Source organism: Theropithecus gelada, chromosome 8 (genome assembly GCF_003255815.1).
Source record: "Theropithecus gelada isolate Dixy chromosome 8, Tgel_1.0, whole genome shotgun sequence".
Classification (NCBI taxonomy): domain Eukaryota; kingdom Metazoa; phylum Chordata; class Mammalia; order Primates; family Cercopithecidae; genus Theropithecus; species Theropithecus gelada.
In genome coordinates this window covers 23966117-23992646 of record NC_037676.1, presented here as the reverse complement: position 1 = coordinate 23992646, position 26530 = coordinate 23966117, and the positions used below count along the sequence as shown (strand labels likewise).

Below are 26530 nucleotides of genomic sequence, written 5' to 3'. Positions count from 1 at the left end.
TGTTCTTATGCATACCAAAGCTTCTGCTGTTTACTGTGTGATATATTCACGCACAGACAGAGGAGACGCCATCTGGAGACAGTGATGCTGATCTGTTTCATGGTCTCTTATATGGAGCTTATAGCTGGCACTGTTGGCTAATTGCTCCTAGCCCTATTCCTGGAAGAGTTGGTGTGAACTCCATGAACATGACACATCAGGGGTGGCTGATCATAAAGGTGGGAGGGGATGGCCCAGTGCCTGGAGGCATATATACCCACTGATCCTTACTCCACTCAGACAGGAAACCAGTGAACATTGACAGGGTTGTTCTTGTGTCCAGTTCCATGTGCTATATTTGTCTGTACAATACTCTGCTTTCTCTCTTTTAATCCATTGCCAATAAAACAGGAAACAGCAAGAACATTTGAGATCAAGCTGCTCCTAGCACTGGTGATGACAGAGTGGATCCTGCACATGCTTTCCCACCAAACACAGAGCCCCAAAATAAAAAGGCATCCCTTCTCCTCCTTGCTTTGAGAAGCGGGCAGACGTTGGGAACATCAGTGAGAAAGCATGACTCTAATCCCATTACTGATGAGACCAAGAACACACATAGATGCAAGGTGACAATGACCTCTTTCATTATGGAGGTGGGATTCAGAACTATTTTGGAAAACTGATCAAATAATTGAAAACAAAAATTAAATGTGTGTCTACTGTGGGGCACAGTAGACAGGACATTTTCTCAATGTGCCACCTCTCAGGTCAGGTGAGCTTGGCCAGGGAATTCTATGAGTATAAAAGATACATGCGTAGGCACACCATCTAAGTGAAAAAGAAGGAGATAAGCCTTCAGACTTTATTCATTCATGCATTCATTCATTTATTCATTCTTTGAGACAGTCTCGCTCTGTCGCCCAGACTGGAGTACAGTGGCACAATTTCGGCTCACTGCACCTCCGCCCCCCGGGCTCAAGCAATTCTCCTGCCTCAGCATCCCAAGTAGCTAGGATTACAGGCATGCACCACCATGCCCAGCTAATTTTTGTATTTTTAGTAGAGACAGGATTTCACCATATTAGCCAGGTTGGTCTTGAACTCTTGACCTCAAGTGATCCGCTCACCTCAGCCTCCCAAAGTGCTGGGATTACAGGTGTGAGCCCCCATGTCTGGTCTATTTAACTTTTTAAATGATCAAAACAGGGAACTGTCCTTCGCAGTGCCTGGCATGCAGCAGGCACTGAGTAAATATCTGATGAATATAGCAGTGAGGAAGGCGGGTGTTCAGTTCACAAACTGTGTGCGATTCCCCTGGGGCCTGATTTCTGCAGTTTGGAAGCTCTAGGCCTGTCCCTAGGATGCCTAAGGAACTGTAGGTGTTTCTTCTGCCTGCTGTGCCGCTGCACCATGGTAAATGATTTGTTGACTATCATCTCTGTGGGGAACCAAACTGGGATGTTGGGAATTAACCTTGAAGACATTACACTAAGTGAAATAGGCCAGTCACAAAAGGACAAATACTGTATGGCTCCACTTACACCTGGAGTAGTTAAATTCATAAAGACGGAAAGTACAATGGGGGTTCTGAGGAGCTTGCAGGGGATGGGGGACAATGGGGAGTTAAAGGGACAGAATTTTAGTTTAGAAAGATGAAAGACTTCTGGAGATGGATGGTGCTGATGGTTGTACAACAATGAGAATGTACTTAGTGCCACTGAAATGTACACTTACAAATGGTTAAGATGGTAAGTTTTATGTTATATATATTTTTACCACAATAAAAAAAGTCCAAAACTCATAAAAATGCAGGAGTGGGGCGGGGGAGGCGCTGAGCAGGGATAAACTGTTTAGTTACAAGGATCCAATTCTGGAAGTCAAAAGTGAAATGTTACATTGCTACTACAAAAGAACATCCTTGCTGAAGGTTTCTGAAATCAGAAAGTAAAGGACCAATTAAAAGTTTCATGCATTCACAATCTGGTGACTAGTCCCTCCTAATAAACGGAGAACATTCAAGTTAGAAGTATTCAGAAACATAAATGCACAGTGATGAATTTTGTGACATCTAAGCAGATCATAAGCAGACAATTCATACTGGGTGTTCAGACATGATTGTTTTCATATTAAGAGAATACTTAAGGCAGGGCACACTGGATCATGCCTGTAATCCCAGCACTTCAGGAAGCCAAGACAAGAGGATCGCTTGAGCCCAGGAGTTCAAGACCAGCCTGGGCAACAAACTGAGACCACCATCTCTACAAAAAATTTAAAAATTAGCACAGAATGGTGGCACATGCCAGTGGTCCCAGCTACACGGGAGGCTGAGGCAGAAGGATTGCTTGAGCCCAGGAGGTCAAGGCTGCAGCGAACCACGATTACGCCACTGTACTCCAGTCTGAGCAACAGACTGAGATCCTGTCTCAAATATATGTATGTACGTATGTATGTGTTATATTACCACTCTGTCATCTGTAGGCTTCACCTTTCCATGATGACACTTGGCAATTTACAGTCATAGAATTGCTCTGGTAAATTTGATGCTTATAGAAAGTCTCCTATGCCACGACGGCACACAGAAAGTCAGAGTAAACCTAGGTCATGTGTTTCTGATTTACAGCCTATCTCTCAGTTCTGCTTTTCCTTGCTCCTTGTAAGCCACTCACTTTGAGTAGAAAAATAAACGAATGATTTTCTAGATGTCGCCCTTATCCACACTCCCACAATTCCGCCAGGATCAATAATCAGTTTCGGAAAAGCACTTGGCTTCTTCGATTTGTAAAACCACTAGCTCCTTTTATCATCACTCTAAATGACTGAGTCAGCTTATAAATGACACCAAGAATTTCCATTAAAACATTAGGGCTTGCAAGTAGCTCTGTCCCCTAAAGATGGAGAAATGAGGGACACAGGACAGGAGAGCACTTCTAATGAGCTGATCTCTTAATGAAGGGGTGTCAGAAGCAGAGCAGAATTCCCAGCAACTGAATTTGAATTCCCTGTATTTTCCCTGGATCTCTCCACACGAAGGATATTTCGACTTAAAACAACCATCAGATAAATGCAGGGCCCTTGTCTGTGTCATCGTTTCATTGAATTAGAAAGTTTTTCTTTACTATCAAGAGAACAAAGAGAAATTCTCACTGAAAGATTTCCTCTAAAGGGTGAGATTTTAAGCTTAAAGGTTTTAAGCACTCTTTAATGAACACAAAAAAATTAAAAACATATCCAGAATTTATCATTTAGATCCTGGTGGGGCACCCTATCTATCTACTGTTCAAAGCCAACAACAATGGCACTATTAGCTAGATTGATTTTTATATACACAAGGCCCTCCATATCATGGGTTCAACCAACCGATGATTAAAAATATAGAAAAAAAGTAAGCAGAGGTTTATTTCCTTGTCATTATTCCCTAAACAATATGGTATAATAACTATTTACACAGCATTTACATTGTATTAGGTATTATAAATAATCTAGACATGATTTAAAGTAGATAGGAGGAAACACAGAGGTTATATGCAAGTATGACGCCATTTTATATCAGAGACTTGAGCATCTATGGATTTCGGTATTGTGGGGATCCTGGAACCAATCCCCTGTGGAAACGAGGAATGACTGTATTAAAAAATTATAGGATACTTTGGAAAGCAAGGTCTTCCATGTTCGAAAGGATCCTTACATACTGTAGTCTGCGAAAAGGAAGACCTGATCTAGGACCTTGGTTGAATGTAACTGAATTTCCCAGTGAAAAAGCACAAGAGTTTCATTTGTTCCTTAAGTTCATCACATACTTTTGAGGATGGCTTTTTGTTTATTGTTTTTAAATTAACATTTTTAAATAAAAAAAGATTGGGAATTAAGTGACGTAAGTATTCTTACTGTTGAACAAATTCGGAACATCAAAATTGCTAGCTCCAATTGTGCTTTGAAATAACTACCAGTTCCATAACCGTGAGTAAAATTAACACCAATAGGGCTAAAAAAGCAGGAGTGGCCATCATCAAGTACTCTGTGCCACTGAGGATCCCAGAAGAAAAGTTTTCACTTGAGTTCTAGCATGTTCTCATTTCTTCTGGCATGCCTGCTGTCTTGGACCCCTATCTGACGGCCCAGAGAAACCGAAGTCAGCAAGCGATTAAATGAAAATAATTTGGTTTGAAATAAAGACGTGTGACACAAGAATAACTGTGGGTAGAAAAGTTCATTCTCTGGCTTGGGGTGAGAAAAAAGGATCAAAATTGTGGGAGCTGCATTCAAAGCAAACATTCCTTTAGTGTGCTAGATTAGTAAACTGTCAAAGGTAACAAAATGTGTATGTGCACACATACGTGTGCAAATACTGAGTGTGATTTAAGCATCAATAATGCAGAAGCAGTCCTGGTTTCTAATGAACTATACCTTGTAGAAAGGTGTTTTCCTGGGCCCTATACTCTTTGGAGAGTTGGGTGTGTAACATCAGCCTGTTTGTGCAGGATTACGTCTTTCTCATGCTGTCCGTGAAGAGTAAGAACCGCGGGTCTGGTTTTGTTTTTTCACTCCTCTTTTGATAAATTCTAAAACGTTTCTCTCATCCCTTTCCTAATTTGCTATTTGGCATGTGAACTAATTGTGAAATAATACGGCCCTATCAACTCTGCTCTTTCAAAAGGAAGTGCTGACCTGTCATGCTGCCCCAGCGAGCAGTATCAAAGGAAAAGTGCTGACAAGACCTAAAAGAAACTGAGGTGGGTATTAACATAATTAATAGATTTTCTTTAGCCTGACGATTAGTAGTTTTGGCACCGGCAAAAGGATCCATTTAGGTCAGTATTTTTCAAACTGTGCCTTTGTTGCACAGTAAGAGATATATTTCTTATGGCAACCAGTGTTACCTATGAAATACATAAAATATAATAAAAACAATAAATTATGTACCGAAAATAAAAGTTTCACGAAACAGTACTTACCACTGCATCTCATGTTCTCTACTTTTCGGTTTCATTTTTTGGAAAAAAATTGGTTATAATCCACCATAATGATTTCATAATGTATTACTGGGGTGTGAGGCTCACAATATGAAAACCACTCTTGTTTATCCAATTTACAATGAAGGAAAGGATCAAGCGGAAATGGGGAGATCCTTTAGTCTGGAATTGTAGCATGGGAAGTAAAGGATAAAGGAAGAAGCGTGGGTCCACCCCTCCCTGAAAGAGAGATCCCACTAGAGCAATGAATGTGTTACCAACTTGCTTAACTTGAGGGACAGGAAGTAAAAATTCTTCCAGGACTCTCTCCTTGAATTGGCTGGTGGGAAATACAGTCAATGGGATTTACACTATTACATTTAGGCAGTGAGGTCAGAGAATTTGCTTTTAAATTCAGAGAAGAGCCATCAAAGAGAAAGCAAACTAGGTCTAGAGACAGCAGAGAGCAGAGGAGAGGGTCACATAGCACAGTACAAAACTAGCAGATAGATTCCAAATGAAATAAAAAGTGGATGAGAAGTCATACCTTTTTAGATTTATTTTGGAGGGTATATCCTCTGTACCAACCTGTCAGAGCAAAAGAGAACATAAAATATTTTATGTTTTCTGGGATATCAGAAAGGTATTAGCAATATATACTCTCGTGTTCTATTAGCAATACTGGGAAGTAACAATTGACAGAGACGATTAACAGATAGTACGTTAGAAGATGAATGTTTTAGTTTATTACACAATAAAAGTCTAACTGAATTTTAGAGCTGTATTCTCTTAATAACAATCGGATTTAAAATTCACGTAGAACCTAGCCTCATCTCTACTCTTTTGGAGGAAGAATAGAACAGCTAAAAAAAAAAAAAAAAAAACCAAAAAAAAAAAACAAGACAGCCCGTTTCTTATCACCCTAATACCTTACAGTCATTTAATAAATGTTTTTGCATGAATAAGTATGGACTTTCATTGTATACATGCTTTCTACATGTCACCTTATACTATTAAAATTTTTTTTTAATAACGTATATTTGCTGTAACTCTTCTGAGTTCTCAGGTTAAGAACCACCATTCTGGGAAAATTTTAAATTGAACTAGCACATCTCATGGAGACAAATATTTGCACTTTAAAAATAATCCAAATAATGAATAAGAAAACAAAATTGTGTGCAATTCTTGGTAATGCTAAAAGCAACACCCCCCGACCCGAACCCCCATAAAAAGATCTTATGTGTTTGCTTGCTGAGGCTTTAGGTAGAGGCTTTAACTTCTTTTTAAAAATTCCGGCCAGGCACGGTGGCTCACACCTGTAATCCCAGCACTTTGGGAGGCTGAGGCAGGAGGATCGTGAGGTCAGGAGTTCAAGACCAGCCTGGCCAACATGGCGAAACCCCATCTCCACTAAAAATATAAAAATTAGCCAGGCATGGTGGTGCACGCCTGTAATCCCAGCTACTCAGGAGGCTGAGGCAGGAGAATCCCTTGCACCTGGGAGGCAGAGGCTGCAGTAAGCCGAGATTACACCACTGCACTGTAACCTAGGTGACAGAGCGAGACTCCGTTTCCAAAAAAAAAAAAAAAAAAAAATTCCAATGAAGGCACACACCCCTACACATATTTTCCAACCCTCAATCTTGTAGAGAGTATACAATTTAATCTGTCCCTAAACAGATTTTTTATATTAACTATTTGCTGAACACCTACTACTGGAAGTTCACTGTGATAATTTCCCTCATTCCCCATGCCCATCAACTAAAGCATCAGTGTGGTCATCTTACCCAGGTAAACCCTGTGGTATTAGGTTGGTGCAAAAGTAATTGTGGTTTTTGCCACTAAAAGTAATGGCACACATGTAACCATACACACACAGTGAGTAGATGCAAACTGTAATTAAAACTCCAGGCATCTGCCAATAGGATCCTAGAACTCTCTTGTAATTTGTTCTACATGAAATCAACCAGAAAATAGACACATACTCTATTTCGTACATATTACAAGTAGAAAACTGAATTTACCTTCTTTGGGCATATATTCAATAATATTTTCGCAAATATTATTGTAAAAGTAATATTTCACAAATATTTTAAACGGTGGCATTCAGACATTGAAAGGATTTGCTGCGTTTTACAGGGAGGCGTGGGATACTATGCTGTGGAATTGTGGCTTGCATCGAGGCACATGGCTGAGAAAAAGATATCTAAACAGGAAACACTTCCACCGATTTATGATCCCAAGTTTAAGAGATTCAGGAATAAGAAGGATACTGAGCTAAGCATTGCTCCCCAGGTCTCAAGGTCTGTACCAATGTGTATATACTTGCTTGGTTGTGTGAAAACGTGAAAATGGGCTTTTGCATGACTAAATGGCTTCGAATTTGCCCTGGGACAAGAGTGGAGTGCGAGGGGAGCAGGCTGAGAAACAAGATATTCATCTTTTCCAAGTAGTTTTCGTAGTTCTGTGCCCTATAAAGCCAAGCTGTCACAATACAAACGTCATTCCACTTTCAAAGTAGAATTTATCTGTACTTTTGTAAACAGTATTTTGCACAGCCATTCATCACGGAGCTATGCTTCCTAAGCCTGTCACTGTTGAAAAAACTTTTTTTTTTTTTTAAATCTCCTATGTCTTCTCTAAAATTGTGGTGTGTGTATAAGCCCTATCTAAAGGCACAAAATTATCACGCTGAATTTGTAAACATGAACGTTCATTTTCCTTGTATCACGCATAAGAGAACAGATCTACCTCTGCAGCTTTAAGCATATACTGTCAGAACTCCATAAATTCTATTTTAATAACTGCACGGAATATGGTAACAGTTCACGAGTATGTTCGCTCATTTCCACATTACATACCTGGGTTGTCATACAAGCAAGAATCCAGTTTTCCAATTAATCCCGCATATTTACAGTAAGATGATCATAATTAAATATAGTTTGCTATTAGGCTTAAGAAGGCATAATGCAAAGAGGCAGCTGCAACCAGTGGGTGATGTGAACTGGTCACCAGGATCTCAGATGCTTTCTTAAGTTATTCCACTATTAAAATAAAGGGAATGGTGAGGGGACAATGAGTCCAGAGGGCTACTCTTGTCTACATTTAGGGGAAGTAACAGTTGCAAAAAGCAAGTTCATGGCAACCATGGCGAACACCAACTTATTCTAGGCTGAGGGTTGCTCTTTCAGGAGGCTCACAAGTCATTTCTGTTTTCTTGGGATTGCTCTAATCCAGAATAAAAATCTGGCCTCTCCAATTGAAAATAACAGAGAGTTGCTAATTCCACTGTCAAAACTATTTACTTTATATCTGGCTTCTCAAGTAATCTCCATGAGGCAGGACTCTCATCTGTTCCATTTCACTTCACCGATCCAAATGTCTCTCTGGCTGCTGCATGCATACTTTCTGCCCAACAGATCCCTTACCTGATTCTTCTCCTCATTACATGCAGTCATTCTACAAATCTTCATTAAGCACTAATCAAGAACCAGGATGTAGTGGAAAGCAAGAGTTCACATGAAGATTATTACACTCTAATGTTAAAAATATACACAAGTAGGATGAGCTGAGATAACGACAGTGCGAAGAGGAAGAAGTGCTCAAGGAAAGTAACATGGCAGAGAATGGTTGGTAACATGGCACATTTATTTTAAATATGGTGACTGAGGACAGATTACTCTAAGAAGCTAAAGGGAATGAGCCATTAACAGATCTGGGCAAAAAAACTTCCAGACAGAAACAAATCAAGCGAGGAAGCTGTGAGGCAAGAGTAAGCCTGAAATTCAAAGACAGAAGAAAAATGGCATGGCCAGAGTTCAGCGCAAGAGACTGAGATGGGGAGAGGCAATAAGAAGGTAGTCAGAGGAGGCCTAGTTCTCAACCCTGGGCACCGATGAGATCCACCAGGAACTTTTACAAATACTGATGCCTGGGCCACACCACCAAATACTCTGATTTAACTGGACTGGGTGAGGCCCAGACTTAATGCTTCTGAAAAGGTCCCCCGGTGATGCTAATGTGTAGCCAAGATTAATTACCAGACATAGGTATTATATGCCATGGAGAAATTCAAGTTTTATTCTAAGTACAGCAGGAAGCATTGGAGGGTTTCAAACGTCATCATGCCTTATGCTTCTTTTCTTTTCTTTTCTTTTTTTTTTTTTTGAGACAGTCCTGCTCTGTCGCCCAGGCTGGAGTACAGTGGTGCAATCTTGGCTCACTGCAACCTCCTCCTCCCAGCTTCAAGCAATTCTCACACTTCATCCTCCTCAGTAGCTGGGATTACAGAGCTGTGCCGCCATGCCCAGCTAATTTCTTGTATTTTAAGTAGAGACAGGGTTCCACCATGTTGGCCAGACTGGTCTTGAACTCCTGACCTCCATTGATCCACCTGCCTCGGCCTCCCAAAGTGCTGGGATTATAGGCGTGAGCCACTGTGCCTGGCTGCCTTAGGCTTTTAAAAGAGCATCCTTGCTGCTATATGGGAATGGATTGTGGGATGTGAGGTGTAGTAGAAAGAGGAACACCAAAGGGGAGTGGTGGGTGCAGCGGAGAGGAGGAGAGATGAAAAAAAAAGCAGGATATATATATTTGTGAGGTTTATTTTTTTTGTTTTTCTCTTGTGGCAGGATCTCACTCTGTCACCCAGACTGGAGTGCAGTGGCGCAATCATGGCTCACTGCAACCTTCGCCACCCTGGCTCAATGGATTCCACCTCATCACCCACCCCCGACCCCTGGTAGCTGGGACTACAGGCGCATGCCACCACACCCAGCTACTTTTTATAGAGAGGGCATCTCCCCATGTTGTCAGGCTGGTCTCGGACTCCTGGACTCAAGCGGTTTGCCTGCCTAGACCTCCCAAAGTGCTAGGATTATAAGGGTGAGCCACCATACCCAGGCACATGATATATATGAATCAACAGGCGTTGCTCATGACTTTGCTGTGGGTGGCCATGAATGGGGGAGTAAAGGCAAATTCTCAAAGGTATTTGTATCTTGGGCTTAAGCAAATAGGAGGACGGTAGTCGTTGGTATACGAAGATTGAAGAAAGGAAAAACTTGCGGAATGGGAATCAGGACAGAATCAGGAGATGGATCCTGGCCCTTCTGCTCTCCCTCCTGGGCAGCTGAGTCCTGAGCCATGGGGAGGAGCAGAGTGACTTGGGCATTTGCCATGGGGGAGGGCTGCACATCCGCAGAGGGGTCCAGACTGGCTTGGCATGTCAGAGCCCCGGGGGAACGAGCTGGGCATCCATGTAAGGGAGCAAACGGGGTGTCAGAGCCTAAGTGAGGCGAGGGGGTATCCGCACACAGGACTTGGGGGTGGTGCACTGGCCTTGGATATCAGAGCAAAAACGGGGTGAGGGGGGTGTTCCCATGGGAGACAGCATGCTAATGAGGATGAGTGATCAGTTACATACAAGGAAACTGATCAAATAGCTAAGTCTATTAAAAATATGGGAAGCTAGGTTTCTTACTATTATAGAATGGAGCTATAAGCCCCAGAAGGGAAAAATTTCGAATGACCCCTGTGCTGCCGGATTGGGATTGAAGGCATCCATGTGAATTCATGACTTTTTATACACGTGGATCAGTCAAAATGAACAGGTATTAATCTGCAATTACACAAATGCATACTACCCCTAGTTGAATTACCTAGTTAGTTCCTATTTTTCTGTCCCCAGGACAGATGATAAAGGGAGCTCTCAGAAAAAGAGCTATGTCACTAGGAAAGTGCAACCAGTCCCAAACTAGGGAGGAGGACAGACGGTCCCATGAGGAACGAATCCAAGAAAAAAAAGGAACTGAGAAATGATCTTATCTGCCTGAACATATTAAAAGGCAGGCAACAATTCTGTCAGCAACCTTGAGTATGAAATAGAGGTACATTCACAGAGAATGAAGAAAAAAAGGAATTAGCTCTAGAAAAACATATTATTCAAGAAAGGAAATGTAATCAAGGTAAATCCCACTGCCTCTGCTGCTTACACTACATAGCTATGATAACCCAAATCCTAAGTGTTTTAAAAAAAAAACTCAGGAGGCAGAGGCAGGAGAATCGCTTGAACCTGGAGGTAGGGGTTGCAGTGAGCTGAGATCATGCCGCTGCACTCCAGCCTGGGAGATAGAGTGAGACTCGGTCTCAAAAAAAAAAAAAAAAAAAATTATATCTATATTTGCTTTTCTAAGAGGGATTAATAGGTATCTGTATGGTGGGGTATACAGAAGAGTGAAATCCTTATCTTCCACAGTAAGAAATGAATTTAGAAATGAAGAGATTTATGCCACAAAATTGGCTGAAAGAGTTGAAAGACTTCTGAAAAAGCTGAAACTCCTCAGAATTCGAGAGGAGTTAAAAAGGGTCTCCTGTTTTTCATTATAAACCTTGTAGAAATGGTTATGATGTTTAAATTTATAAACATATATGACTGATAAAATTTAAAAAATATACAGCTGGTAAATCCTGGTAGGCCAGAACTAGGCAAAGGCAAAATTATAGGGATAGAAAACGGATGAGTAGTTGCCAAGTACTCAGGGTGGCATGGGGATGACCGAAAAGGGACACAGGAGAACTTCAGGTCTGACAGAATGGCTTTGTGGCTTGACCATGGTTGTGTTTCATGATTGCATGTATTTGTCAAAACCTGCAGAATTTTACACTAAAAAGGGTGAATTTTACTCCATGCAAATTATAACTCTAAAAAAAAGACACAGTGAGATACTATCCACCCACTGGAATGGCTAAAGGTAAAAAGATTGACTGCGCCAATCACTGGTAAGGAGATGGAGCAATTGGAACACGCTTCCATTGCTGGTGGTTTCTTATAAAGTTAAACTTACACTTATCCTATGACCTGGCCACATCCTCACTCTGATGCTTTATAAGAATGTTTATGAATGCTTTATTTTTAACAGTCAAAAGCTGGAACCCATCGAAATGTACATCAGCCGGGCGCGGTGGCTCAAGCCTGTAATCCCAGCACTTTGGGAGGCCGAGACGGGTGGATCACGAGGTCAGGAGATCGAGACCATCCTGGCTAACACGGTGAAACCCCGTCTCTACTAAAAAATACAAAAAACTAGCCGGGCGAGGTGGCGGGCGCCTGTAGTCCCAGCTACTTGGGAGGCTGAGGCAGGAGAATGGCGTAAACCCGGGAGGCGGAGCTTGCAGTGAGCTGAGATCTGGCCACTGCACTCCAGCCTGGACAACAGAGCGAGACTCCGTCTCAAAAACAAAATAAAATAAAATAAAAAATAAAAAAAATAAAAAAGAAATGTACATCAATGGGAGTATCAACAGTGTTATATGTACATACTATACTATTTACTATCATATATAATATGTAATATATTTATATTTGGCAATACACAGGAATAAACTATGGATGTGCAACATCATGGATGAACCTAAAAACCATTACAATAAGTGAAAGAGACCAAACACAAAAGACACATCTAATTCCACTGATATGACATTGACTCACAGGTAAAACTAACTCGTAGTGATCTAAACCAGATTGGTGGCTGTTTACTGAGGATGGGAACTGTGTGGATAAAGACACCAAGGAATTTTCTGGGGTGAGGGAAATGTGTTTTATCTTGATCAGAATGTTTAGGTATACAAGCTGCATTCATTTCATAAAACACACTGAACTGTAAACCTGAGTGCACTGTGTTGCATATAAATTTTACTGCAATTTTTTTAAATGTAAAAATTGACACTGTCAAGTGAATATTAGTCTATAAAGTAACCACCTCAAAGTAACACAGAATTGCATTGCTGAAATATGATTGAATATTTTTGTTTGGAAATGTCTCTGAAACAAGTTTGAGTCATGTGTGAAAAAGCACAGAACTATTTCTCCATTACTTTACGTGGTATTATGTCTTCCCAAAGACATTATTCATCTTAATTACTACTGCATGCTCCAAAATTCATTCTGAACAAGTTTTGCTATTTCCAGAAGTTCAACTGCAGATTGGAGATTCATTTCTCCAGTGAACAATTAGTTACAGATGTTAGGAAAGCAGGGTACTCAATGTCTCCATGTCCTAAATCTTACTTAATAATGGAAAGAAAAAAATATATGTGTAAACACACAAGCATATAAACAAGAAAAGTAATTTCATATAGGGCTAAAAGTTACGAAGGAATAAAAGAGGCTAACCTGGGAAAGGCCAACTCCTGAGAATGAAGCTACTTTAGAAAACATGGTTAGAAAATTCTCTCTGGGCGTGGTGGCTCACATCTATAATTCCAGCACTTTGGGAGGCTGAGGTGGGAGACCAGCCTGGGCAACATAGCCAAAACCCTGACTCTACAAAAAACTAAAAATAAAATAACTAGCCAGGTGAGGTGGCGCACACTCATAGTCCTAGCTACTAGGGAAGCCAAGGTCAGAGGATCCCTTGAGCCCAGAAGTTGGAGGCTGCAGTCAGCTATGATTGCACCACTGCACTCTAGCCTGGGCAACAGAGTGAGATCCTGTCAAGAAAGACAGACAGAAGGACAAAAAGAGAGAGAGCGAGTGAGAGAGAGACAGAGAGAGAAAGGAAGGAAGGAACGAAGGAAGGAAGGACGGGAGGGAGGGAGGGAGGGAGGGAGGCAGGCAAGAAAATTCTCTCTCTCTGAGGATGTGCATTTAGGCTGAGGACTTACATTACTAAAGTGGTCCATTCATTCATTATACATGAAAACACTTATTGAACACCAGTGTGCCAGACATTGTCTTCAAAGAGGAAGGAAACATATCTGTAAACAAATAACTAAATACAAAAGGACTTTTAATGGTAATGCCTGTAGACTCTGGCACACAAAAGAGAAAGTCATGAATATGCTGAAAACTCAGAAGCAATTACTGAGAGGTACTCATGATTTCCCAACAAGGAAAGCATCATTTAGATGCTGGAATTATGGAGTGTTTTATAAAATCTCTCCCTACTTTCTGATCACAAGACAAATTAGTTTTATCCCACGTACACACATAAAAGATGAACAAATTATTTTTAACCTCTTAGGAATTAAAGGTAATTATGAAGGACACAAGGAGCTATGTCTCTATACACCTGCATTGTGTGTGTGTGTGTGTGTGTTTGCCGGGGGTGGGGGCAAGGGGGGCGGTGGTCCCAGAGAAGGAGCAGGTGCTAAATCCTGTTGTTTTTCCCTTAAGTGTTGCTGGTCTGGTAGGTTGCTGGATAAAACACAGTTAATGGGGCCAAGGTCAAAGGCTCCATCCCCTGCAGGCCAGGTAAACTTGTCAGGTTTCCATGGGCATAGCCTGTCCTCCCATCCCCAGTGAGTTGTCCTTCCAATAAAAGCTGGCTGTCTCTTGGGAAGCCAGTGAGCAGAAACAGCTGGGTGCAAACTCGTCACAGGACAGACAAAGGGCTGGGTCTAAAATCCTTCCTTACAGACAGATAGTGGCTGCACCACTGCCTGTGAGCAGCACACTCACCGCCTTCCCGAGCCTCAGGTCTCACGATGTCCACACTCCACATGCATCTCACTGGGACTTTTGAAAATAAGTTCAAAGGCAGAAAGTCAAGGGATGCAAAGATGGTAAAAGATGATTCTATTCTTTCATACTTCTTGGTGAGACAAATGAGTTTTCCAGGTTAATTATCTGAGCTCAATTTTGTGGATTTGAGAACGCCAGATATTGGAGGGAACTCAGAAATCACTGAAAAATAACAACCTTACTTAAAGCAAAGGAGGGCAGGTGCAGGGCTCACACCTGTAATCCCAACACTTTGGGAGGCCAAGGCAGGAGGATTGCTTGAAGTCAGGAGTTCAAGACCAGCCTGGGCAACACAGTGAGACCTTTTCTCTTAAAAAAAAAAAAAAAAAAATTTAAATCAGCCAAGCATGGTGGTACATGCCTGTAGTCCCAACTACTCAGCAGGCTGAGGCAGGAGGATCACTTGAGCTCAAGAGGTTGAGGCTGCAGTAAGCCATGATGGTGCCACTGTGTTCCAGCCTAGGCAATAGAGCAAGACTGCCTCTTAAAAATAATAAAAATTATTTTATTAAAAAATAAAATAAAAAGTAAATAAATAAATTAAATAAAGAAAACATAGTTAAGGAACTGAAAAGGCTTGTCCCATATCTCCCAGCCATTTACCACCTAAGCTGGGGATACAAACACAGGCCTCCTACCTGCCAGCTCATTGCTTTCCCTTATACCAAGCTGGCCCATGGCCCTGCTGGGGCACAGTAGACAGGACACTTTCTCAATGCACCACCACTCAGGTCAGGTGGGCTTCGCCATGGAATTCTATCAGTATAAAACACACACGCATAGGCACACCATCTAAGTGAAAAAGCAGGAGATAAGGCTTCTGACTTTATTTATTCATTCACGCATTCATTCATTTATTCATTCTTTGAGGCAGAGTCTTGCTCTGTTGCCCACACTGGAGTACAGTGGCACAATTTCGGCTCACTGCAACCTCTGCCCCCCAGGCTCAAGCAATTCTCCTGCCTCAGCATCCCAAGTAGCTGGGATTACAGGCATGCACCACCATGCCCAAGTAATTTTTGTATTTTTAGTAGAGACAGGATTTCACCATATTGGCCAGGCTGGTCTTGAACTCTTGACCTCAAGTGATCTGCTCACCTCAGCCTCCCAAAGTGCTGGGATTACAGGCGTGAGCCACCGTGCCTGGTCTATTTAACTTTTTTAATGATCAAAACAAAGAACTGTCCTTCGCAGTGCCTGGCATGCAGTAGGCACTGAGTAAACATCTGATGAATATAACAATGAGAAAGGCGGGTGTTCTTGAGCCACTGGCTAGGTATAGAATAGACTACTGTAAGGAATCTGAAATGAAACCTGCACCCACAAGACACACTTGGGCAGCAGGGTCTGAGTGACCCTTCTTTGTTCTCCTGGGATCCCATGCCCGGTGGGTAGAGACAGGCAGGGTTAAAGCACCCTGCCCATGAGGCCAGAATGTCCAGAATAGAAGAGCCACTGCTTCTTTATAAAGAGAACTTGTCTGACACCAAAAGGCCTGGTTCTTCATCCTAACTCCACAACAACCAGCTCCGGGGAACTCCATTTTTTCCATTGTCAATTTTAAGTTCTTACGGTTTCAATCTCTTAAGTTTCCTTCCACAAAAACATTACAATATTTTTAATCTTGTTACCCCATAATATCTGTAGCAAAGAATACCAAGAAAGTTTCTTCTGGTTGCCTATAATAGAGGGTGATGGCAGAGATTTCTATTTGCAACCAACAAATACCTTCTGAGACAAGCGGAGAGACCTGGTCCAGGCAGCGAGGGGCGAGGAGGAGGACCAAATCGCGGTCAGCAAAATAGAGAGATGATATATCCAAATTTCCACTGCAAAACAAGGAAACCTACCTCTGTGCTTTCACAGAGCCCTGGAAGCTCAGTGAGAGGAAGGAAACGACACTTCCTGTATCCTGGACAACATCATCCACTTTTTGGCCAATTCCCTTTATATTTTCTGGATGTGGCTTTTCTTTCTTTCCTTTTTAAAGCAAAGTAATCTCGCCAGTGGTTAGTCCCTCTTGCTAAAAGTCTGACTTTCCTCTTCTGTGATGCATTTTTCTAACTTATCCAACCAGTCAAGAAAGCTGAGATGATAGGAGGTAGCATGCGGTTTGATCAGGACGAGCCATGAATTTGCTGCAACTCACTCTTACGTTGCTTTTGTTATCATCAGGATGAGTTTGAAAGATGAACAAGAAAGAGGTACAATTAACCAACCAAGATGAGGTCCACTTTTTATAAAGAGTGATGCTAGAGGCAATGGGACCTCGAGGAGTATGACAGTATAACCCCAATCCCTGATCCCTCTCCAGGACAGTGAGGAGAGCGCCGGGTAAAAGTGGCAGGTTTGTGTGCTAAGAGCCGCGGAGGGGAGCTAAGTTCAGGAAGAGCTCACTGCAATACAGACACATTTGGGATGCGGCTGAACTTTTCAGGTGGCTGTTTCAAAAGCAAAACAATCGTATCCCCTTTGGAAAACTTTATGCCATGTCCAAAGTGTAAACGTCATTTGCGGAAGGGCTGCATCTTGTGGAAAGAACAATATACTAGGATTACACAGGACCCCGGTGGGAATCACAGCTCTGCCATTTAATAGCTGTGTGGATTTCTTCAAGTTTCTTAACCTAAATCTCCACATTGATTAAAAGAGCATCAATAACTCTCGTCTCCCAGGATTGTAAGAACTGAGAGGCAGTACATGGAAGGCCTTAGCTTGATGTCTGGCATAGACGGGGATGTAAAATGTCAGACACGGAAGGCACCCAATGGCACAGTTCAGAGATCATCTGCAGTGCTCAGGGCTGTCTTCTGGTCCCCGTGCTGCTGACTGTGGGGGGCTCTATTTGGAGTTCTTTTTTACTTACTTTTTGAAGAATGTGTTTGTGCTCCTCAAAAAGAGTAGAACCTCTCTCAACTACTTAAATTACCTCCAACAACCAAAGCTGAGACACACAAAACAGCTAGGATACCATGCTAGGGGTATCCAGACTGTAGTACCTGATATGAAGACATAATTTTATTTTCCAACATAACTTCCCTACTCCAAAAAAAATGGTAGAAAAGATGACTTTAAAAGAAAGAGGACCAAAAAAAAGCCAAGAAGAAACAATTTGAGGGATAGGAAAACCCTAAGACTGTGGCTAGAATCATCGAGAAACACGGCACTGAGTAACCAGGGCCTTGGCAGAGACCAAATGGGGCCGAACTCAAAAGTTACCAAAATTGGTTATCTAAGGCCTGATTAAACATTTAGTGTCAGCAATGAAAGTGACACTAAGAAAAAAAAATTTCACCCTTTGTATCTTTCCATTCTAACTATAACAGATTCTTTTTTTTTTTTTTTTTTTTTTTTTTTGAGATGGAGATTTGCTCTGTCGACCAGGCTGCAGAGCTGTGGTGCAATACTGGCTCACTGCAACCTCTGCCTCCCAGGTTCATGTGATTCTCTTGCCTCAGTCTCCCGAGTAGCTAGGATTACAGGCACATGCCACCATGCCTAGCTAATTTTTGTATTTTTAGTAGAGAGGAGTTTTCGCCATGTTGGTCAGACTGGTCTTGAACTCCTAACCTCAAGTGATCCATTCGCCTCAGTCTCCCAGAGTGTTGGGATTACAGGCTTGAGCCATTGCGCCCAGACTGTCACAGATTCTTAAACTGGCATTGGTGAAAACTAAACAAGTATTCAAGGTTAGTAACGTAATACTCATTGTTCCTGCCATTTAGAAGATTAACCAAATTGATAGATACAGTTGTTTAAAATCCTATATTCCTACGCCAAAATTAAACACACACACACACATATTTAATATTCTTGGTTGCCTGACAAACATTAGGAACAGATACACAGAACATAATTGTAAGACTAAGAATCTTTCTGTAACAAGAAACCTTCCTGTGTTGCCTTGTCCATTCTTACTTGTAGCCTGAATTATACACGGAGATGAGGCAAGGAAGAGAAGTGAAGTTTTCATGGGTTTCTAAGACCCCTCAATAAAACACAAGTTTTTTAGGCAGTCTGTTTCCTGCTATTATGACCATTTCTGTTGAATCATTCAGCTCCACGGGTGAAACAGAATGGGTGTACTGAAGCACAGAGTTAATATTTATGACGCAGAAGTCTCCTTATATGCTTAAAATTTTTTAGTAGCCTTTAATTTTAGGTCCACAGCAAAACTGAGCAGAAGGTACAGAAAGTTATCATATACCTCTTGTATCCTGACAAGACATCCCTGCTATCAACATACCCCACCAGAGTGGTACATTTGTTACAATCAAACCTACACTGACACATTATTATCACCCAAAGTCCATAGGTTACATTGGGGTCCACCGTTGGTGTTGTACGTTCTGTGGGTATGGACAAATGTATAATGACATGATTCCACCATTACAGTATCATACAGAGTAGATTTACTGCCCTAAAAATTCTCCGTGCTCTACCTGTTCATCCCTCCTTCCCTCTAACCCCTGGCAACCACGAATCTTTTTACCATCTCCATAGTTTTTCCTTATCCAGAATGTCATATAGCTGGAGTCATATGGATTGACTCTTTTTACTTAGTAACATGCATAGCTATGTCTTTTCATGGCTTGACAACTCATTTCCTTTTAGCGCTGAATAATATTCCATTGTCTGGATGCACCGCTTTGTTTATCCATTCACCTACTGAAGGACATCTTGTTTACTCCCACATTTTGGCAATTATGAATAAAGCTGCTGCAAACATCTATGTGCATGCTTTTGTGTGGGTATAAGTTTTCAACTCCTTTGGGTAAATTCTAAGGACAGAAATCGCTGCATCGTGTGATAAGAGTGTGTTTAGCTTTCTAAGACGCTAACAAACTGTCTCCCAAAGTGGCTGTACCATTTTACATTCCCATCAGCAATGAATGAGAGTTCCTGTCGCTCCACATCCTTGTCAGCATCTGGTGTTGTCAGTGTTCTGGAGTTTGGCCGTTTTAATAGGTGCATAGTAGTATCTCATTGCTTTAATTTTCAATTCACTAATGATATACGATGCTGAATATCTTTTCACAACTTACATGTCATGTGGATATATATCTTCCTTGGTGAGGTTTCTCTGAAGGTCTTTGCCCATGTTTTAAGTGGGTTGTTTTCTTATTGTTGGGTTTTAAAGCTCTTTACATGTTTTAGATAATAGTCCTTTATCAAATGTCTTTTTTTTTTTTGAGATGGAGTCTCACTTTGTTGCCAGGCTGGAGTGCAGTGGCGCGATCTCGGCTCACTGTAACCTTCGCCTCCTGGGTTCAAGCAATTCTCCTGCCTCAGCCTCCCAAGTAGCTGGGACTATAGGCGCCTGCCACCACGCCTGGATAAGTTTTGGTACTTTTAGTAGATATGGGGTTTCACCATGCTGGCCAGGACGGTCTCTATCTCTTGACCTCATGATCCACACGCCTCGGCCTCCCAAAGTGCTTGGATTACAGGCGTGAGCCACCGTGCCCGGCCTCAAATTTCTCTTTTACAAAGATTTTCTCCCAAACTGTGGCTTAACTTCTCATTCTCTTGACATTATCTTTTGCAGAGCATAAGTTTTAAATTTTAATAAAGTCCAGTTTATCACTTATTTCTTTCATATAACTGTGTCTTCAGTGTTATATCTAAAAGTTACCCCCATATCCAAAGTCATTTATATTTCTCCATGTTATTATATGCTAAGAGTTTTATACCTTTATATTTTACATTTAGGTCTAGAATTCATTTTGACTTATTCTTTGTCAAGGGTGAAAGGTCTGTGTCTAAATTCTTATTTCGGAGTGTGGTTGTCAGGTTGTTCCAGCACGATTTGTTAAAAAGACTATCTTTTCTCTATTGTATTGCCTTTGTTCCTTTGTCAAAGGTCAGCTGACTCTATTTGTGTGGGCCTATTTGTGAGCTCTCTATTCTGTTCAGAGATCTGTTTGTCTAGTGTTCTGCCAAAACCACAGTTTTGATTACTACAGCTTTATAGTAAGTTTGTGAAATCAGGTAGTGTCAGTCCTCCGACTTTGTTCTTCAACTTCATGTTGGTTGTTCTGAGTCCTTTGCCTCTCCACATAACTTTAGACTCTATCTGTCAATACCAACAAAATAACTGTCTGAGATTTTAATTGGGATTGCACTGAATCTATAAATCAACTTCAGAAGAACTGACACTTTGACATTGAGTCTCCCTACCCATGAACATGGAACGGCTTCCATTTATTTAGTATTCCGAATTCTTTCATTAATATATGCTTTTAAAGATATGACTCTTATATTACTATAGACAAAACAGAGGCATATATTTAACATTTTTTTCCAGATATAAGCAAGAGGAGAAACATCTTATGATCATTTGCCCTCAATCAATTTTAAACCTTCCTCTAAGGCTTTCCCCTTACAGTAATCCTTAACTGAGGCTTAGCCAGCCCAACAGTGATGTTATGTGGAGATAACCTAACACATTTTTTAAAAAATAAAGGTTATGCACCAAATAATGTGAATGGTCCAGCAATCGGGGTGTGAACTCAGCTGTGAGTGGGTATGTGTGTGCATGGGATGGAAGGACTCTGCTCCCGTTTCAACCCCTTGATCCAACCAAGATCTGTTGCAGTCCAAAATCTGTGCAATGCTAAAAGCTCCTGGGAACATTCCTCCAGAGTACTCCCAAAAGCATCTTTGCTTTCACTGTGTTTGCCTCCTTAGGTGCATGGGAGCTGCCCAAATAGGTAATTCCAAGTACTTAGTCATGCCAGAATAACTAAATGAAGATACCACTCAGGAAACAGTTCTGAACTCTACAGTAGAAAATTCCATATATGCCTATACCTGAATCATGCATATTTTTAAAGATGGAATTTTAGGGTTGGTCATGGTGGTTCATGCCTGCAATCCCAGCACTCTGGGAGGCCAAAGTGGGCAGATCACATGAGGCCAGGAGTTTGAGGCCAGCCTAGCCAATATGACAAAACCATGTCTCTACTAAAAATTAGCTGGGTGTGGTGACGTGTGCCTGTAATCCCAGCTGCTCAGGTGGCTGAGGCATGAAAATCGCTTGAACCCAGGAGGCAGAGGTTGTAGTGAGCAAGACTGCATCACTGCACTCCAGCCTGGGAGACAGAGTGACACTCTGTCTCAATAAAATAAATAAAGATGGAATTTTAGAAGCGTATTGAAACATACCTGAAAAGGAAAAATAGGAGAAGGCATTCCCTTTTTTTAAAGATTAAGTCTGGATAAGACTTTTCACTGACACTCCTTTTAATTAATTTCTCTGGTAAACACCCTCCTGCTGCCACACATATCTTTTGAAAAACACATCTCAGGAACATATGTCACCAGCAGTAGTAGCTAACAAGCTGTACTTAAGGTAAAGGTCAAACAGATGTGGGAAGTGACCAAGCACACTCAACAAAATGCCACATGGCCTTATCTGCTTTCCAGGCGAATGCCAAAATGTTTGCACGCAGTGTCATAAAATCTAAGCTGTTAGGCTCACTGCCATTTATGTATGTGAAAGGCAGTGTATCTGTACCTAGATCATGGAGACTGTATAGATTTTGAATTACAATAAACTTTCAATTACTTTAATTAGTGGGTAACAAAAGTAAATGAAAGTTACAAATACCTTGGATGCCCCTATTGAAGCTTATATCCAGTAAACTTTTACACGTTCTATTAAGAATTGATTTTTAACAGCAATTTTGAATCTTTTGTCTCTCTCTTCACTTCTAACCACTGTGCATGGATGACCAAGTAGAGAATGACCAAGTAGAAAGGAAGAACAATAAAGAGATTTCAGTGTTACAAAATTAATTGTCATAGAGCATAGCAGAATATGACCATCAGACATTCTCAAAACCTTAGATACCATACTGTCTCATAATCCAATGTAGGGTTCCTATTACCACATCTCTAAAGCATGATTATTGAGCCTCTGCTTGAAAAAATCTTTTAAAAGCACTTTTTTTTTTTTTTTTTTTTTTTTTGAGGTAAGTCTTGCTTTGTCGCCCAGGTTGGAGTGCAATGGCATGATCTCAGCTCACTGCAACCTCTGCCCTCCGGGTTCAAGAAATTCTTGTGCCTCAGTCTCCTAAGTAGCTGGGATTACGGGTGTACACCACCACACCCGCTAATTTTTTAGTCTTTTTCTCTTTTTTTGCTATCCCTCCCCATTTCCCCCACCCCATGACAGGCCCCAGTATGTGATATTCCCCACCCTGTGTCTAAGTGTTCTCATTGTTCAGTTCCCACCTATGAGTGAGAACATGCGGTGTTTGGTTTTCTATCCTTGCAACAGTTTGCTCAAAATGATGGTTTCAAGCTTCATCCATGTACCTACAAAAGACATGAACTCATCCTTTTTTATGGCTGCACAGTATTCCACGGTGTACATGTGCCACACTTTCTTAATCCAGTCTATCACTGATGGACATCTGGGTTGGTTCCAAGTCTTTGCTATTGTGAATAGTGCTACAATAAACCTACGTGTGCATATGTCTTATAGCAGTGTGATTTATAATCCTTTGGGTATACACCCAGTAAAGGGATGATTGGGTCAAATGGTATTTTCACTTCTAGATCCTTGAGGAATTGCCACACTGTCTTCCACAATGGTTGAACTAGTTTTCAGTCCCACCAACAGTGTAAAAGTGTTCCTATTTCTCCACATCCTCTCCAGCAACTGTTGTTTCCTGATGTTTTAATGATCGCCATTCTAACTGGTATGAGATGGAATCTCATTGTGGTTTTGATTTGCATTTCTCTGATGGCCAGTGATGATGAGCATTTATTAGAGACAGGGTTCTGCCACATTGGCCAGACTGGTCTGAAACTCCTGGCCTCGTGTGGTCTGCCCGCCTCAGCCTCCTAAAGTACTGGGATTGTAGGCGTGAGCCACTGCGCCTGGCCCACTCTCTTCTTTTTTATATCTCTGTTAGAAAGTTTTAGCAAACATGCAGACAAAATTCATTGACATGTTACTTACCTGTCGTAACTCTGCCCGCTGTCCCTCCTCACAAAGGTCTGCTTTACAAAGATGAGATTTAAAACACATACAGCTCAAGTCTTAATCCATTTTTACTCCTTTTCATATTAGAGGGGAGTAGATTTTTTGATTAGAATTCATTCAAAAACTGGCCTCCTTCTATACAGAAGAAATAACATGGGTATTCTGGGGAACTCCTGTACATATACAAACACTTCTTTTTGTTTCTTTTAACTTTTCAGGCTTGCCTATGTCCTCTGGTTCCAGTCCAAGCACTTGTGCTATCCTTTGTGTCTTTACAAATTGCCCTGAAATAATACAAAACTGTGTGCTGTGCCTGCCTCTGTACAGCTCAGCTCACCTTTGAGACATCTCATTGTGTTTGTTCCAACAGCAGTCAATTGTGTTGTATTTACCCCAGAAATCACTGCTAACACCAGCACACCAGCCACCCTTTCTCACGAGGTTGTGAGTGGTTTATGGAGCAGAAGAAGAGTTAATCGATGGATATGAATTAAACCCAGGAAACCAGCACTACAGGAACCTCAGACCCCAGGCCTAAAACCACTTGTGACTGGAGCGAGGTTAATCACAGGAGAGGGGAGCTCCATGGTAACAGGATGCTGAAACCTGACACGTACAAGGTACTATGCACTTTTCAAAGCACTTACATTTGATCACGCTCTATTCAAAAAGTGACTCCAATTTAGATGAAATGTCCTTGTCACAAAGACAGCTGCAATGTCTTGCCCAGGGACAGTCAACCTAGACAAGGACGAAAGCATCTAACCTACAGTAGTCTTCCTTCTCCCTCTCCATCGCTGCCCTCCACCTCTGGCCTCTGCAGTATTGCCCTCTTCTCCCTATAGCATTTGTTAAGCACATGTCTGAATTGTTTTGTTTACTTACTTTGTTTGCTTGTTTTTGCCTATCCCTCCAATGTAAACCCTACGAGAGCAGGAACTTGCATTTTGTCACTCAAGAGACCACAGAGTACCCAGAACATCTCTCATGCTCAATACATGTACTTGTCACATACTTGGTGCTCAGCAAATAATGTTGAATGAATAAATGACCTCATGGCCGGGCATCTCCAGAAGTCAGTGCATTTTCTGCCATGGATCTGGGGTGGAAAGGAACGTTCACAGTAATAAACAGCTACCTCGCTGCCAAATACATTCCACAGTAAAAGAAGCAAAGACACAGAAATGACTGTGGGCAGGCCAGTGCCAAAGACGAAGAAAGGCAAGAACGCTTGCTTCAGTCCTTAAGGAATTCTGTTTCCTGATAAACTCTCTGAAGACAAATAATTCCTGGAGACCTGCAATGGATGAGCAGTAGATAGCTTCTCAGTCAGTTCTGCTTCTTTCCTTCATTTAGTAACGAAAGAAGTTCAGGGGCAAGGCCAGAGAGTCAAATGAGTGAGAAAAGATAATGGATAGAAGCTCGCTCATCTGGACTCTGGTCACTTGTTTTGGAGCCAAAGCTCAATCAGTCTGACAGTTCCTCAAAAGATTAAACATTGAGTTACCCTATGACCCAGCAATTCCACTCCTAGGTACCTACCCAAGACAGATGAAAACATATGTCCACATAAAAACTTGCATGCAAATGTTCGCAGCAGCATTATTCACAGTAGCTGAAACATCTAAACAACCCAAATGTCCATCAACTGATGAATGAATAAAATATAATGTACCTACACAATACGTTATTACTCAGCAATGAAAAGAGATAAAGTTGGGCCGGGTGCAGTGGCTCATGCCTGTAATCCTAACACTTTGGGACACTTGGCCCTTGGGAGGCCAAGGCAGGAGAACCGCCTGAGCCCAGGATTTCGAGACCAACCTCAGCAACATAGTGAGACCCTGTCTCTACAAAGAATAAAAATTTAGCTGGGTATAGCGGTGTGCACCTGTAGTCCCGGCTACCTGGGAGGCTGGAGTAGGAGGATTCCTTGAGACCAGGAGGTCAAGGCTACAGTGAGCTGTGATCATGCCACTGCACTCCAGTCTGAGCAACAGAGCAAGACCCTGTCTCTTTAAAAAAAAAAAAAAAAAAAAAAGAGAGCGAGCAAGAAAGAAGATGTCCTGATGCTAAATGAAGGCAGCCAGTCACAAAAGACCACATATTGTGTGATTCCACTTATATGAAATGAATTTGAAGCTGCCTAGAGCCAGGGGAGGCATAACTACCAATGGGTACAGACCTTCTTTACGGGATGATGAAAGTGTTCTGAAAGTAAATAGTGATATTTGCCCAACCCTCTGCACAGTGAACTTAGTAAATATCCATCGAATTGTATACTTTAAATAAGTAAATTGAGTGGTATTTGAATTACATTTCAAGAAAACTGTCGTTTAAAAACAAACGAAAAAACCCACAAGGCCAGGCACAATGGCTCACGCCTGTAATCCCTACACTCTGGGAGGCTGAGGTGGAAGGATCACTAAAGGCCAGGAGTTCCAGACCAGCTGGAGCAACACAGCAAGGCTTCATAAAAACATTAGCTGGGCATGGTGGCATGTACCAGTAGTCTCAGCTACTCAAGAGGCTGAAGCAGGAGCATCCCTTGAGCCCAAGAGGTCAAGGCTAGAGTGAGCTATTATCATGCCACTGCATTCCAGCCTGGGGGACAGCAAGACCCTGTCTCTAAAAAAAAGATAAATAGATAAAATAAAAACAAAAACTTCAGCAATGACTAAATCCTCCTATAGTCGCAGAGGACCGAAAAACATTAGCATCCCCTGTATTTCCCTCACAGAGAAGGAACAGCATCTCTGCCTTGTAATATTCAGGGTTTTGTGGAGGTGACCCCCTTACTCTCTACACCAGCTTGCCTTGGTCTCCTATTTTATCTTCATCATTCAATAGATAGTTGCTGAGCACCCGCCGTATACCAGGAGCTAGGGAGGCACAGGCTCTGCAGATGAAGGAGGAGCAAGCTTTGCCTTCAACGAGCCAATACTTTCTGAAATTTTTCATCCAACCACACAGCAGGAAAGAGAAAAAGGAGAATCAAAAATAGTATTCTGTCCTGGGCGGTGGGCAGAAAAAAATTTTCATGTCTGGGTGGATTCATGTCCACGCTGGAAAAACACACACAGA

At 41.7% G+C, this 26530-nt stretch overlaps 1 protein-coding gene across 2 annotated transcripts in view; it reads right to left on the bottom strand.

The window, feature by feature from the left end:
* The window catches only part of DOCK5 (dedicator of cytokinesis 5), a 233633-nt gene that overhangs the window by 144006 nt on the left and 63097 nt on the right, over nucleotides 1–26530 (bottom strand). The window contains exons 3-4 of one of the 2 annotated variants that reach the window (XM_025394593.1): nucleotides 5476–5516; nucleotides 3150–3581 (exon numbers count right to left, since the gene is read on the bottom strand). In XM_025394593.1, the coding sequence (XP_025250378.1) occupies nucleotides 3498–3581; nucleotides 5476–5516 (125 nt within the window). In that variant the 3' untranslated portion in view covers nucleotides 3150–3497. Of the gene's footprint in view, nucleotides 1–3149; nucleotides 3582–5475; nucleotides 5517–26530 lie in introns of those variants that run through there. The other variant, XM_025394592.1, reaches the window with a different exon arrangement.